We start from the raw sequence: 15,657 nt of genomic DNA, 5'->3' as shown, positions 1-15,657 counted from the left end.
ATTTTTAATATAATGACAATATCATGATAACCTGCACAATGTCTGCTGGGGAAAAAGCTTTCGGAGTTGTCCAATAGTTGTTTTAAATACAAATCTCAGAAAAATATACCTCAGACATACACAAGTTATGAGAAATTGTGCTCTCATTCGTAAGTCGATAACATAAATTCATATTAGTTACATATGGCAGTTCATAGCAGATCCGGCCTGTTCAGTTTTCCAACATCAAATTTAACATCGAAAATATATCATGATTTAACAGACATTTAAAGCACTAACGCGTGGTCTGCATTTTAACACAATATTTTGGGCAGGACTTCATCAGAATCCTCGCGTAATGAAACTAACCACTTTAATCAACTGACACTTAAGCAAACGTTACCTAACGTTAATTCGAATCCCATTATAGCAGACAAAAGAGAAAGTAATTTCCTCACGGGAATGTTTTAATTAATAATTAATACTACTCTATTCATAAAAAATAAAAAAAGTATTTTCCACTTTTAACCCCAAAGATCCCACGCAGTAAGCTACTAAACCACATTAAAGAAAGTGGTTAAAAAAGTCCAAAAGAGCTCGATAAATATGGTGCCAAGCACTAGGCATAGGCATCAGTTGCAACAGATACAATCGCATTTCATTGATCTGCTCAACTGCACACAAGCGCTAATTTAATCACTGAAAATGTGTATGCTGAAGTTCTGGAGCATCTGCGCGGTTCTGCTCTTCTTGGACCACTCCCTCTCACTGCAATGCAAATGGACGCAGTATAAACTGGGGAAACTAAATGCAGAATGCATTCAGCTTCTGACCGACATGGTGAGGACAATTTTATATTCTATTCTCTCAATGGACTTCTCTGAGCTTTTCTGTGCCTATAATGGACACAATTCCCTTACAGGGCGGAAGTTTTCCAGCCGAGTGCCTGAAAGAAAACGTCAAACTCATGTTTCCAGAGGGTGCCTACGACACCACGAGCGAGCCTCAGGTAGTTTGGCAATCTCAGGAATTATATAAATGGAATATATGATTATGTGAATATGATCCGATGCAAGCCAGGATTCAATCAACACTCATCCTTAACTTTGACGAATAGGCCAATAAACAAATTCAAGAAGGCAACCATTTATATTCATGATGTTTAACGCGTAAAACGTTCCGATGGCACCATTCGCTAAGCTACTTAGGAGCACAGACTCTAAGTACGTATATTTGTATTTCAGTTAGGACAAATTATTTTAACAAAGCCTTAGGCTATTTTATTTTGAAAGTGCGTGAAGAATTATACCGCTGTCGAAACTGTTTATTAGCTGTCATTTGTTTTACTCATATCCATCATTTGTTTTCCAGAATTCTGATGTTGCATCAGTAGCATATGATGCTCTGAGAGACGTGGAAAAGATCTTCTACAATGACCTGTCTTCCACAACTTGGGATGCTGAAAAGCTTGAGCTCTTGAAAAATCTGCTGTCCCGTCAAACTGAAAACTTGGAGCAATGCGTAAGTACGCGGTCCTCACGGTGTATTGTATACACATCCAACACGCCTTCCTGCTTTCATTATCTTCTTTGTCTCATTAAGGTTGGAAGCAAGATTACATCCTCCGGGGATGGAACGCGTCCCTCAGACGACAACGGGAGGCTGAAGTCATACTTTGAAAGGCTGAATACGCTTTTAAAAGAAAAGGTATCCAACCATGTTCAGCCTGACACACAAATCGAAATGTCAACTGCAAAATCCTTGAAATGAGGCATGTTTAACTCTTCTTGTGCAAATTTGTATGTAACTATACCAATAACTGTCAATGCGCAAGACCATATTATTTTAATGAGAAAAAAATTTAATTACGGGCGGCACGGATGGTTGTCTAAACCCCTGCGACCCTGTTCAGGATAAGCGGGTTAGGATACTGAATGACTGAATGACTGAATTCAATTACGCATTAATATTGAAGCTGGACTTGTTTTCATCCAACGTTTCCTAGGGCCAGAGCGCATGCGCATGGGAGGTTGTGAGGAAGGAAGTTCGTCACAGCTTGGAGAAGCTCCAACAGTTTTTGGAAAGAAGAAAGAAACAGTGAGCGAAGCTACTCACCGGAGAACCACGGACTGATCCACAGAACACATGGGACTGCATCTGAACAAAATTCGTTTTGGGAAAACATTATTTGATCACTGATTTATTTATGTATTTATATTAATTTATTTTGTTATTTATTTGAAAATTCTCTTTATATAATCTATTTTGCAAATAAATTATGAATACTTTTTCAAACTGTGGGATTTTGCTGTATATTATACACGAATGCATATTTCCTGCGAATATAGTATCCTCCAAAATGATTCACATCCTCGACAAAAACTAAGAAAAAACCACGAAATTCCGGAGCTGTATTTCCGCTCTGTGGAATGTGAAATATTCTACGTGAATGATTATCTAGAATGAACAGAAATTGAACCTTTGTCATGAATATATTACCAGACATGTCACACATATGCACAACCCTGGTTATGGTACTTGGGGCATCCTCCCTTTGCAACGACAACACGACGGGGTCATCTTATGTTGTGTTTAATGGGACTGGAAAACATATCGGAGGCACTGATCAATCCTCCACACATCATCCAAGACCATTTATATCCTTCGGTGTACACTTGCACACTGCTCTCCAATTCAAGTCTCTCTATACTATTCATCAGGTTCAAGTCCACAAACAGAGGTGGACATTGGAAAACATGAATAAATGATGCGGTCGCCATATTGCTGAAAGGTCCAGTCTAATGACAATTTATCTTTCCTTAATCGAGAATATTATTTTTCTCTTAAGGTTCATGATATTCACCGGATATTAGAAAACTGGCTTAATCAGCATACATTTTCAATCGCAACGTCCCACAAACAAGGACAATACCACATGTATAGTTCATATTTTCACGCCATGGCATTAGATATAGGCCACAAACAACCATCGAATATCGTTTCTTCTCTTAAGGTTCATGATATTCACCGGATATTAGAAAACTGGCTTTATCAGCATACTGGCTTTATCAGTGCTACTGTTGGAGAGATGGGTGTTTGTGGCCTATATTTTCATGCCATGGCATTAGATATAGGCCACAAACACCCATCTCTCCAACAGTAGCACTTCATCTCCGATGCATCTCCACCTCTCCCAGTTCTTTAGTGGTATCCTTGGCCCTTCATTTCCGACTAGAGAGATTTTTCTGGGCTTCCACGGTTTCTGTTGGTGACGGCCTGGTTACGTAGAGGAACCATTTCATTAAACTTTCCCTCCGCTAAGTGAAGCACAAGAACGTTTTATGAATTAAATATTTCATGTTAATAATTACCAAAAAATAAAACAAACTGCACCAGATGCATCTTCTATCTGTTTTACGGTTAAGAAGGGGAATTGAAAAACTCGAAAACGGAATCCCTGCGGTTTCCTCTTTGGTAAACTTTCCCTGATTCGTTCACTTTGGTTACATCTTTGGCTAGTTATTTTCCGCAAGTCCGCAAACGGAGGTAGACATTGGAAAACACTAATTCATTATGCGGGTTTTCGTTGAGTAAGATTCGCTACCAGACATATTGCTGAAAGGTCCAGTCTAATGATAAATTATCTTTCCTTAATCGAGAATGTTTTTTCTTCTCTTAAGGTTCATGGTATTTATCGGATATTGGAGAACGGGCTTCATCAGCATACATCTTCAATCGCAATGTCGCACAAACAAGGAGAATACCACATTTATAGTTCATATTTACATGCCATGACATTAGATATAGGCCGCAAACACCCATCTCTCCAACTGTAGCATATCATCTCCGATGCATCTTCAACTCTCCCAGTTCTTTAATGGGATCCTTGGCCCTTCAAATTCGACTCGAGAAATCTTCTCCAACGGTTCATGGGCTTACACGGTTCCTGTTAGTGACGGCCTGGTTACGTAGAGGAACCATTTAATGAAACAAAGTTTCCCTCCGCTACCTGAAGCACAAGAACGTTTTATCAATAAAATATTTCATGGAAATAATGACCAAAAATAAAGCAAACTGCACCAGATGCACCGTCTATCTATTTTAAGCTTAAGAAGGGGAACTGAACAACTCGAAAAGGGATGCCCTGCGGTTTCTTTGGTGAACCTTCCCAGTTACGTTCACTTTCATGAAATATGTGTTGAATTCTTTCACTTTTCATACACATGCATCTTTAAAGTATAAAAACCGCAGGAGGACATGAATTCGGGAGTCAGACCACATTGCGGGAAGATCAAGGACAGTCTACCACAAAGGTAACGAATTATTGTTTAATATGCTTCATAGTCATTGCGCTTCATTTTCCAGGGCCCAATATTTGAATGTGTCGATATTCTTGTGATACAGGTCATCCATCACACCATGAACATGACACCCGAGAACAGCGCCTGGCTGTGCGCCCTGCTCTGTGTGTCACAGGTTTTGAGTGCGCCGATAAATTGTCGTCTGGATGGAACCCGAATTCAGACCTGCCACAATCTTCTAAAAGACATGGTACATTTTAAAACATGTATTTTCATTTCCTCTCTGAAGTTTGCTGACATGAAGAAAGACTTATTGGTCATCCTTTCCCCATCTTTCTATTTTAGGGGGGCACTTTCCCAGGAGAATGCATCAATGAGAATGTCCTCATAACTTTTCCAGGGTCCGCTTTTGCGTCCAATGGAACCGCTGAGGTAAGAGCGCGCTCTCAAACCTGCGGCCTTCACCTGAGGCTGAGGGAACGAACATGTCGCATTTAAGTCCGCCTGCACCGCGCTCTTCCATCATGATGATCCCTTTCCCCACCACAGCAGAACGACAGCGTCCGGACTGCCGTTTATCAAACTCTGCACAGCATCAACTCCCTGTTTGAAAACCACGACTTACCGACGGAGTGGGATGAATCTAAATTAAACAACTTCCAAAATATCATCAACGGCCTGGTTGAAAAAAACAAATGTGTAAGTGACCACAAAAATAATGAAATGTTTTAACTATAGATATTCCGTATATATTTAGGCTGCATTTGTCAGCTGTAGCCGTCACATATTTTCATCATTCGTGAAATTGCCATTAACCTCCTGAGACCAATGCAGGAGGGAAAAAAAATACATAATACGAGTTTCTTGGATGCAATCACAATATATATTTTACTTTTAGTCCTCGTTTGAGGTTCAATAGGAAATTTGCCATCTTTAATAATTTATCTGGGTCAGATCCACGATTGTATTTGAAGGTTGATAGTGAAAATACAATAGGCACTTAAGTCTGCTGTAATCTGTATGAAATAAGGATAAAAATAATAATGATTGTGTTCGGTGGGTCATGGATGATTATTTCAGGTGGGACGAAGCAAGCCAGAGAGTGACGGTTCTGACCACACCGACGTCTCTGCCAGAACTGCGACACTCAGAAATTATTTTGAGAGACTGGCAGCGGTTTTACAAGAGAAGGTATGGTCGAAAGAATAAGAGAACACCACAAAATCATACATTCGCCAAACATTTGACTTCATTTCCAATTAAACCATTATTGTTACAGTGAAAAAAGTGAGACGTTAGATCAACTTGAAAAAACCAATTCACTCTGAAAACAGATCAGACTGTGTAATTTTTGTAAAACACGTCCGTGTCTAGACATAAGGACAACACATTTTCTGTTGCTTTCAACACAGTCTGTTAAAAATTCCATTTGTAACACGTGTATTGCATATTGGTATCATACAAGTAGTAAATTTAACACAAAATGTGTTTCAAGGAGCAGAAGAGTATAGTAACACAACAAGTGTGTAGAAAATGCATTTTAAGAGTGTTCAATGGCCACATTTAAAATCTTTCATCCGAGACAACTAGCTTCCATTTAAGTACGTATACTCGTTCATTTTTTTGATTCAATTTAACTAAGTTGAGTCCAATTCGAGTTTTTAGATGTGAGCACACGAACAATAACGTCAATCCAACGTTTGAGGTTTTTCAGTGATACAGAAATATTAACGGTCTCTCCTCTCTCCTCAGAACTCTTTCTGCGCGTGGGAAGTCGTGCGGAAGGAGCTTGTCCGCACCTTGCTTTTCATCCTCGAAAAAAAGTCAGACAGCTTGCTTTGGCCGAAAAGAACATGAGCTCCATGGATCTGACATCGACAGTGCCTTCAGTATTAATTTGAATATTCATGAATTTATTTATTGATTTATGTATTATTTTATTTATTCGAACAAACACGCGAAACATATTTTCTTCTGAATTCATATATTTATTTCCATTAATGTAAAACGTGTTTTCTACTGTATTTATTTATTTCTTATTTATTTGCAAAATCTTTTATGTTTACAAAAGTGAATAAAGTGCATGAATTTCATTGTGAAGAGCCTGCTTTGTCATTGTTCTCACGGTGTGCGGTTGCCTGCAGAGCGGAAACATGAGCTCATGCCTGTATGACAGCCTAGAGATGCCATTTTGAGAGCGGAAGGACATTCTCAAATTGTCACTCATTTTTCCATCATATAATTCATTTCAGATACTCATAATAGAAAAAAAAAAAAAGATCAATGAAATAACATAAGTCTCTTCGTACGGGAGCTAAGTTTCAGCACGATGAACAGTTTACAGGAACAAAGCTACACACGTCATATTTTAGTTGCCATCTACTCTTCTATGCCGGAGAACCCTCGAGAATATCTGCAGATATTCAAATGCAGATACTTTTTGGGGAAATATGAATGAAAACCATAAGGACTGAAAATTGATGCTGTCGCGCACAACTCTCCATGAAGTTGCGAAGAGGGAGTCAACTCGCTCCGATTCCTTGAATTTGGGTAAATCTTCTGTCCATATCTTTTAAAAAAGCACTTGGGGGAAACGCAAGAGCAATGCACAAATATTTTTTCACGGCAACAAATTACAAAACATGAAATGGCAATTAGAGAACAAGTAGCCAACGAATCGAGTTGTCATCAAAAATGTTAATTTTGAAGTCAAATAAGCCACATACAACGTAATGTATGTGACATTTCCGCTTTCGGTTTCTATTTCTCTTCTGGTTTCCCGTTTCCAAATTCTACCCTCCGAACACGGAGTGGCCGAATTCTGAATGGAAAAAGCTGACTGCGCTAAACCCTTCCGTTTAATCAAGAAAAAAACTGCAAGGAGATTAATAGTGGCGGTGTTCAATATTACGACAACATACCAACCTACTGTCCAGTCCGACAGCATTTGTACAGTGGTACAATTACTGTTTTGCCTCTGTTCTCCAGCATATTTGATTTTAAATGAAACAAAATATATGAGATTGAAATAGTCTATCACCTTTAAAGGCACCATAGGCATGATTTGTGTTAAACATTGATACAAGACCAATCCCTTCCTATCACTTAAAAAGAGGCTCACTGGCATGTGTTGAAGTTTGATCAAAAGGCCCTTATTGAAAACCAGGAATGATGAAGTTTGATTTAAATACTTTCATTAAAACTGTGAAATGGTTAGAATATAGAATCATGTGCAAAAATACCTTTCCCTAAATGTTACTATATATCTATATACTATATTTCAAAAGCTGTTTAGTACTACAATGATACACCATAATGCTTGAAGAATCATTTTTAATGATGTTAAAATGATTAAGTCAGTCCTCACTGTGTGTCTGTTAAAACACATTGAGCTGCAAAGTACAGTTTGTTTTATGAAAGTGCAGAGGACACATAATCAGGTGTTCTTGCACAGAGAACACAGACTCCCCAGATTAATCTGTTTCATTTTAAACTAAAGATTTTTTAATGAGCAACTATTGACTCTGAATATTTCTTCAACATCATTGTTGCCAATACAAATTCACCCACGTAAAAGGCACGAGGAGGAAAAGAGACAAAAAATATTTCCTCAACATATGTTGACTCACCCTCTGCTTGTGTTTATTGTGCTTAAATTCCGGTTTAAAAATAAGTACAATAATTAAAACTCACTGGTTGAAAATTTGCGCAATGGGTAGCACTGCCGCCTCACAGCAAGGAGGTCCTGGGTTCGAATCCCCGTCGGCCGGGGCCTCTCTGTGTGGAGTTTGCATTTTCTCCCGGTGTTCACGTGGGTTTCCTCCCACAGTCCAAAGACATGCAGGTTAGGCTGATTGAAGAGTCTAAATTGCCTGTGGGTATGAGTGTGTGAGTGAATAGTGTGTGTGTGTGCCCTGCGATGGACTGGCGACCTATCCAGGGAGTATTCCTGCCATTCGCCCAATGTATGCTGGGATAGGCTCCAGCCCCCCTGCGACCATGTTCAGGATAAGCCGGTTAGGATAATGAATGAATGAATGAATGAATGAATGAATGAATGAATGAATGAATGAATGAATGAATGAATGAATGAATGAATGGCTGAATGGTTGAAAATTGGTTCTAATTGCCACAGCCAATGGGGTGGAACGTCAGCGCGTTCATAGAGAAGGGCCAGGGATAATCAGTGTTGTTTTTTGAGGGCGCTGTTGCTACTGCAATTCCTCTCTTTACCATTGGATGTCCGAAATTACCAATTGTACCTTTAATTTGAGCGTATTTACAGCCATATCGGGTGATCAGTGTGGGAAATACATGCCTTTTTCATACATTGAAAGGCCGAAAAGTAATTGTTGAACAGTTGGCTTCTCAGCCGTTTCTGATTAGTCCGGTGAATTCAATAGCTTCCTTGGTGCAGTTATAAGAACGCTTTCTGTATCTAGCCTTGATTCTCGGCTTCTGATTGTCTTTGAGGTCTGTGATTGGAGATTGTCAGAATGAGGGCCAGAGTTGTGCCAATGACAGTCAAGGAAGCCCGTTGTCATCCGGGTAGAGTATTACTCAAATTACAGGATATGATCGCAAAATATGAAATCTCAAGAGAAGTTTAAACATTTACGCGTGGTCCGCATTTTACCACAATATTTTGGGCAGGACTTCATCAGAATCCTCGCGTAATGAAACTAACCACTTTAATCAACTGACACTTAACCTAACGTTAATTCGAATCCCATTATAGCAGTCAAAAGAGAAAGAAATGTCCTGGGGGGAATTTACTCATGTTGGGCACTTTCCTTCTTCAATAGAAAAATACATTTTCCTCGCACACCTGCATTCCAATTTAGACCACCAGAATAAACTACTTTACTTTTACTTTTTGATTCCGCATATCAAATGCAACCATTTGTGCAAAAAGAAATATAATAATAATAGTAGAAATATTCTGCATTCTAATTTACACCACCAGAATAAATAACCTTTCTTATTTTAATAACTGTATAAATAGTATGAATATTTTTAATATAATGACAATATCATGATAACCTGCACAATGTCTGCTGGGGAAAAAGCTTTCGGAGTTGTCCAATACTTGTTTTAAATACAAATCTCAGAAAAATATACCTCAGACATACACAAGTTATGAGAAATTGTGTTCTCATTCGTAAGACAATAACGTACATACATATGAGTTACATTTGTGAACTCATAGAAGATCCGGCCTGTTCAGTTTTCCAACATCTAATTTAACGTCGAAAAGAAATGATTATTTAAATGACCTTATTGAAGGAATTCAAAGGGATTCTTAAAAATTAATTCAACGTCGGGTGTCTATTCATATATAGTAGAAATATTATTCACATAATTAATGATGAACTGCACAGTTTTTGCTGGAGAGACAGCTTTCTGAGTTGTCCTATACCTGCATTAAATACAAATTCAAAAGAAATTCTCATAAAAAATATATACCTCTTAATTTGACAAGTTATGAGAAATTGTGTTCCCATTCGTAAGTCGATAACATAAATTCATATTAGTTACATATGGCAGTTCATAGCAGATCCGGCCTGTTCAGTTTTCCAACATCAAATTTAACATCGAAAATATATCATGATTTAACAGACATTTAAAGCACTAACGCGTGGTCTGCATTTTAACACAATATTTTGGGCAGGACTTCATCAGAATCCTCGCGTAATGAAACTATCACTTTAATCAACTGACACTTAAGCAAACGTTACCTAACGTTAATTCGAATCCCATTATAGCAGACAAAAGAGAAAGTAATTTCCTCAAGGGAATGTTTTAATAAATAATTAATACTACTCTATTCATAAAAAATTAAAAAAGTATTTTCCACTTTTAACCCCAAAGATCCCACGCAGTAAGCTACTAAACCACATTAAAGAAAGTGGTTAAAAAAAGTCCAAAAGAGCTCGATAAATATGGTGCCAATCAGCACTAGGCATCAGTTGCAACAGATACACACAAGCGCTCATTTAATCACTGAAAATGTGTATGCTGAAGTTCTGGAGCATCTGCGCGGTTCTGCTCTTCTTGGACCACTCCCTCTCACTGCAATGCAAATGGACGCAGTATAAACTGGGGAAACTAAATGCAGAATGCATTCAGCTTCTGACCGACATGGTGAGGACAATTTAATATTCTATTGTCTCAATGGACTTCTCTGAGCTTTTCTGTGCCTATAATGGACACAATTCCCTTACAGGGCGGAAGTTTTCCAGCCGAGTGCCTGAAAGAAAACGTCAAACTCATGTTTCCAGAGGGTGCCTACGACACCACGAGCGAGCCTCAGGTAGTTTGGCAATCTCAGGAATTATATAAATGCAATATATGATTATGTGAATATGATCCGATGCAAGCCAGGATTCAATCAACACTCATCCTTAACTTTGACGAATAGGCCAAAAAACTAATTCAAGAAGGCAACCATTTATATTGATGATGTTTAACGCGTAAAACGTTCCGATGGCACCATTCGCTAAGCTACTTAGGAGCACAGACCGCTATCGAAACTGTTTATTAGCTGTCATTTGTTTTACGCATATCCATCATTTGTTTTCCAGAATTCTGATGCTGCATCAGTAGCATATGATGCTCTGAGAGACGTGGAAAAGATCTTCCATAATGACATGTCTTCCACATCTTGGGATACTGAAAAGCTCGAGCTCTTGAAAAATCTGCTGTCCCGTCAAACTGAAAACTTAGAGCAATGCGTAAGTACGCGGTCCTCACGGTGTATTGTATACACATTCTACACGCCTTCCTGCTTTCATTATCTTCTTTGTCTCATTAAGGATGGAAGCAAGATGACATCCACCGGGGATGGAACGCGTCCCTCAGACGACAACGGGAGGCTGAAGCCATACTTTGAAAGACTGAATACGCTTTTAAAAGAAAAGGTATCCAAACATGTTCATCCTAACATACAAATGTCAACTGCATTATCCTAGAAATGTGGCCTGTTTAACTGTTCCTGTGGAAATTTACGCAAATATATATACTAATAACTGTCAATGCGCAATACCATTTTATTTTCATGAAAAATGAATTCAATTACGCATTAATATTGAAGCTGGACCTGTTTTCATCCAACGTTCCCTAGGGCCAGAGCGCATGCGCATGGGAGGTTGTGAGGAAGGAAGTTCGTCACAGCTTGGAGAAGCTCCAACAGTTTTTGGAAAGAAGAAAGAAACAGTGAGCGAAGCTACTCACCGGAGAACCACGGACTGATCCACAGAACACATGGGACTGCATCTGAACAAAATTCGTTTTGGGAAAACATTATTTGATCACTGATTTATTTATGTATTTATATTAATTTATTTTGTTATTTATGTGAAAATTATCTTATATAATCTGTTTTGCAAATAAATTTTGAATACTTTTTCAAACTGTGGGATTTTGCTGCATATTATACACGAACGCATATTTCCTGCGTATATAGTATCCTCCAAAATGATTCACATCCTCGACAAAAACGAAGAAAAAACAACGAAAGTACGGACCTGTATTTCAGCTCTGTGGAATGTGAAATATTCTACGTGAATGATTATCTACATTACATTACATTACATTACATTATTGGCATTTGGCAGACGCTCTTATCCAGAGCGACGTACAACAAAGTGCATACCCATAACCAGGGATAAGTTCGCTGAAAGACCCTAGAGGTAAGTACAATTTCAACTGCTACCTGTACAAGAAAGATAAGGACAGGGGCCATTTTTTTTTTTTTTTTTTTTTTTTTTTAAACAAACAAACAGAGCAAAAGTCACCAAAGTTAACTATCCAAACACTGCTTACCTAGCCAACTAAAATACTGATACACAAGTCACAGAGACAACAATTAAGGTTCACAGGGAGGTAGGGAGGGATGGGGAGAGGTGCTGTTTGAAGAGGTGTGTCTTCAGCTTGCGCTTGAAGGTGGGGAGGGATTCTATAGTTCTGACCTCAACGGGGAGTTCGTTCCACCACCGTGGAGCCAGAACAGACAGTAGTCGTGAGCGTGAGGTGGAGGTTCTGAGAGGGGGAGGTGCCAAGCGGCCTGTGGAGGCTGAACGAAGAGGTCTGGCAGGGGTGTAGGGTCTGATGATTTTTTGCAGATAAGCTGGGGAAGACCCTTTAACTGCTTGGAAGGCTAGCACCAATGTTTTGAATTTGATGCGAGCCATGACAGGCAGCCAGTGGAGGGAAGTAAGCAGGGTTAGAATGAACAGAAATGAAACTTTTGTCATGAATATATTACCAGACATGTCACACATATGCACAACCCTGGTTATGGTACTTGGGGCATCCTCCCTTTGCAACGACAACACGACGGGGTCATCTTACGTTGTGTTTAATGGGACTGGAAAACATATCGGAGGCACTGATCAATCCTCCACACATCATCATCCAAGATCATTTATATCCTTGGGTGTACACTTGCACACTGCTCTCCAATTCAAGTCTCTCCCGACCATTCATCAGGTTCAAGTCCGCAAACAGAGGTGGACATTGGAAAACACGAATAAATGATGCGGTTTTCGTTGAGTAAAATCCCTTACCAGACATATTGCCGAAAGGTCCAGCCTAATGATAATTTATCTTTCCTGAATCGAGAATATCGTTTCTTCTCTTAAGGTTCATGATATTCACCGGATATTAGAAAACTGGCTTTATCAGCATACTGGCTTTATCAGTGCTACTGTTGGAGAGATGGGTGTTTGTGGCCTATATTTTCATGCCATGGCATTAGATATAGGCCACAAACACCCATCTCTCCAACAGTAGCACTTCATCTCCGATGCATCTCCACCTCTCCCAGTTCTTTAGTGGTATCCTTGGCCCTTCATTTCCGACTCGAGAGATTTTTCTGGGCTTCCACGGTTCCTGTTGTTGACGGCCTGGTTTCCCTCAGCTAAGTGAAGCACAAGAACGTTTTATGAATTAAATATTTAATCGAAAATAATTACCAAAAATAAAACGTAAACTGCACCAGATGCACCTTCTATCTGTTTTACAGTTAAGAAGGGGAATTGAAAAACTCGAAAACGGAATCCATGCGGTTTGTTCTTTGCTTAACTTTCCCTGATTCGTTCACTTTGGTTACATCTTTGGCTAGTAATTTTCACTTTTCATACACATGTGTCTTTAAAGTATAAAAACCGCAGGAGGACATGAGTTCGGGAGTCAGACCACATTGCGGGAAGATCAAGGACAGTCTACCACAAAGGTAACGAATTATTGTTTAATATGCTTCATAGTCATTACGCTTCATTTTCCAGGGCCCAATATTTGAATGTGTCGATATTCTTTTGATACAGGTCATCCATCACATCATGAACATGACACCCGAGAACATCGCCTGCCTGTGCGCCCTGCTCTGTGTGTCACAGGTTTTGAGTGCGCCGATAAATTGTCGTCTGGATGGAACCCGAATTCAGACCTGCCACAATCTTCTAAAAGACATGGTACATTTTAAAACATGTATTTTCATATCCTCTCTGAAGTTTGCTGACATGAAGAAAGACTTATTGGTCATCCTTTCCCCATCTTTCTATTTTAGGGGGGCACTTTCCCAGGAGAATGCATCAATGAGAATGTCCTCATAACTTTTCCAGGGTCCGCTTTTGCGTCCAATGGAACCGCTGAGGTAAGAGCGCTCTCTCAAACCTGCGGCCTTCACCTGAGGCTGAGGGAACGAACATGTCGCATTTAAGTCCGCCTGCACCGCGCTCTTCCATCATGATGATCCCTTTCCCCACCACAGCAGAACGACAGCGTCCGGACTGCCGTTTATCAAACTCTGCACAGCATCAACTCCCTGTTTGAAAACCACGACTTACCGACGGAGTGGGATGAATCTAAATTAAACAACTTCCAAAATATCATCAACGGCCTGGTTGAAAAAAACAAATGTGTAAGTGACCACTAAAATACTGAAATGTATTAACTATAGCTATTCCGTATATATTGAGGCTACATTTGTCAGCTGTAGGCGTCACATATTTTGATCATTCGTGAAATTGCCATTAACCTCCTGAGACCAATGCAGGAGGAGGAAAAAAATACATAATACAAGTTTCTTGGATGCAATCATAATATATATTTTACTTTTAGTCCTCGTTTGAGGTTCAATAGGAAATTTGCCATCTTTAATAATTTATCTGGGTCCAGATCCACGATTGTATTTGAAGGTTGATAGTGAAAATACAATAGGCACTTAAGTCTGCTGTAATCTGTATGAAATAAGGATAAAAATAATAATGATATTGTTCGGTGGGTCATGGATGATTATTTCAGGTGGGACGAAGCAAGCCAGAGAGTGACGGTTCTGACCACACCGACGTCTCTGCCAGAACTACGACACTCAGAGATTATTTTGAGAGACTGGCAGCGGTTTTACAAGAGAAGGTATGGTCGAAAGAATAAGAGAACACCACAAAATCATACATTCACCAAACATTTGACTTCATTTCCAATTAAACCATTCTTGTTACAGTGAAAAAAGTGAGACGTTAGATCAACTTGAAAAAACCGAATTCACTCAACAGATCAACATGGGATTTTTGAACACACGTCCGTGTCTAGACATAAGGACAACACATTTTCTGTTGCTTTCAACACAGTCTGTTAAAAATTCAATTTGTAACACGTGAATTGTATATTTGTATCATACAAGTAGTAACTTTAACACAAAATGTGTTTCAAGGAGCAGAAGAGTATAGTAACACAACAAGTGTGTAGAAAATGCATTTTGAGAGTGTTCAATGGCCACATTTAAAATCTTTCATCCGAGACAACTAGCTTCCATTTAAGTACGTATACTCGTTCATTTTTTTGATTCAATTCAAGTAAGTTGAGTCCAATTCGAGTTTTCAGTGATACAGAAAATATGAACGGTCTCTCCTCTCTCCTCAGAACTCTTTCTGCGCTTGGGAAGTCGTGCGGAAGGAGCTTGTCCGCACCCTGCTTTTTATCCTCGAACAAAAGTCAGACAGCTTGCTTTGGCCGAAAAGAACATGAGCTCCATGGATCTGACATCGACAGTGCCTTCAGTATTAATTTGAATATTCATGAATTTATTTATTGATTTATGTATTATTTTATGTATTCGTACAAACACGCGAAACATATTTTCTTCTGAATTCATATATTTATTTCCATTAATGTAAAACGTGTTTTCTACTGTATTTATTTATTTATTATTTATTTGCAAAATCTTTTACATTTCCTAAACTTAATAAAGTGCATGAATTTCATTGTGAAGAGCCGGCTTTGTCATTGTTCTCACGGTGTGCGGTTGCCTGCAGAGCGGAAACATGAGCTCATGCTTGGAGTACAGGCTAGAGATAACATTTTGAGAGCGGAAGGA

At 39.1% G+C, this 15,657-nt stretch overlaps 4 protein-coding genes across 4 annotated transcripts; all 4 read left to right on the top strand.

Moving 5' to 3' along the window:
- Window positions 1–684: 684 nt before the first annotated feature.
- Window positions 685–2,080, top strand: LOC133115376 (interferon a3-like). Its single transcript, XM_061225256.1, has 5 exons — window positions 685–819; window positions 902–988; window positions 1,351–1,500; window positions 1,582–1,686; window positions 1,985–2,080. The coding sequence occupies exons 1-5, from the start codon at window positions 685–687 to the stop codon at window positions 2,078–2,080; spliced, it is 573 nt and encodes a 190-aa protein (XP_061081240.1).
- Window positions 2,081–4,404: 2,324 nt separating this feature from the next.
- Window positions 4,405–6,137, top strand: LOC133114914 (interferon alpha-4-like). The gene is made up of 5 exons (XM_061224605.1): window positions 4,405–4,530; window positions 4,626–4,712; window positions 4,830–4,979; window positions 5,361–5,471; window positions 6,033–6,137. Exons 1-5 carry the CDS (start codon window positions 4,405–4,407, stop codon window positions 6,135–6,137), a joined length of 579 nt encoding a protein of 192 aa, XP_061080589.1.
- Window positions 6,138–10,289: 4,152 nt separating this feature from the next.
- LOC133114913 (interferon a3-like) lies at window positions 10,290–11,499 on the top strand. Its single transcript, XM_061224604.1, has 5 exons — window positions 10,290–10,424; window positions 10,507–10,593; window positions 10,865–11,022; window positions 11,104–11,200; window positions 11,404–11,499. Exons 1-5 carry the CDS (start codon window positions 10,290–10,292, stop codon window positions 11,497–11,499), a joined length of 573 nt encoding a protein of 190 aa, XP_061080588.1.
- Window positions 11,500–13,627: 2,128 nt separating this feature from the next.
- Window positions 13,628–15,308, top strand: LOC133114912 (interferon alpha-4-like). Its single transcript, XM_061224603.1, has 5 exons — window positions 13,628–13,753; window positions 13,849–13,935; window positions 14,053–14,202; window positions 14,586–14,696; window positions 15,204–15,308. The coding sequence occupies exons 1-5, from the start codon at window positions 13,628–13,630 to the stop codon at window positions 15,306–15,308; spliced, it is 579 nt and encodes a 192-aa protein (XP_061080587.1).
- The last annotated feature ends 349 nt before the right edge of the window (window positions 15,309–15,657 follow it).

This window comes from Conger conger, chromosome 16 (assembly GCF_963514075.1).
Source record: "Conger conger chromosome 16, fConCon1.1, whole genome shotgun sequence".
NCBI classification, from domain to species: Eukaryota; Metazoa; Chordata; class Actinopteri; order Anguilliformes; family Congridae; genus Conger; species Conger conger.
Note: the sequence above shows the minus strand (reverse complement) of the source record. Positions and strands in the feature narration are given on the sequence as shown.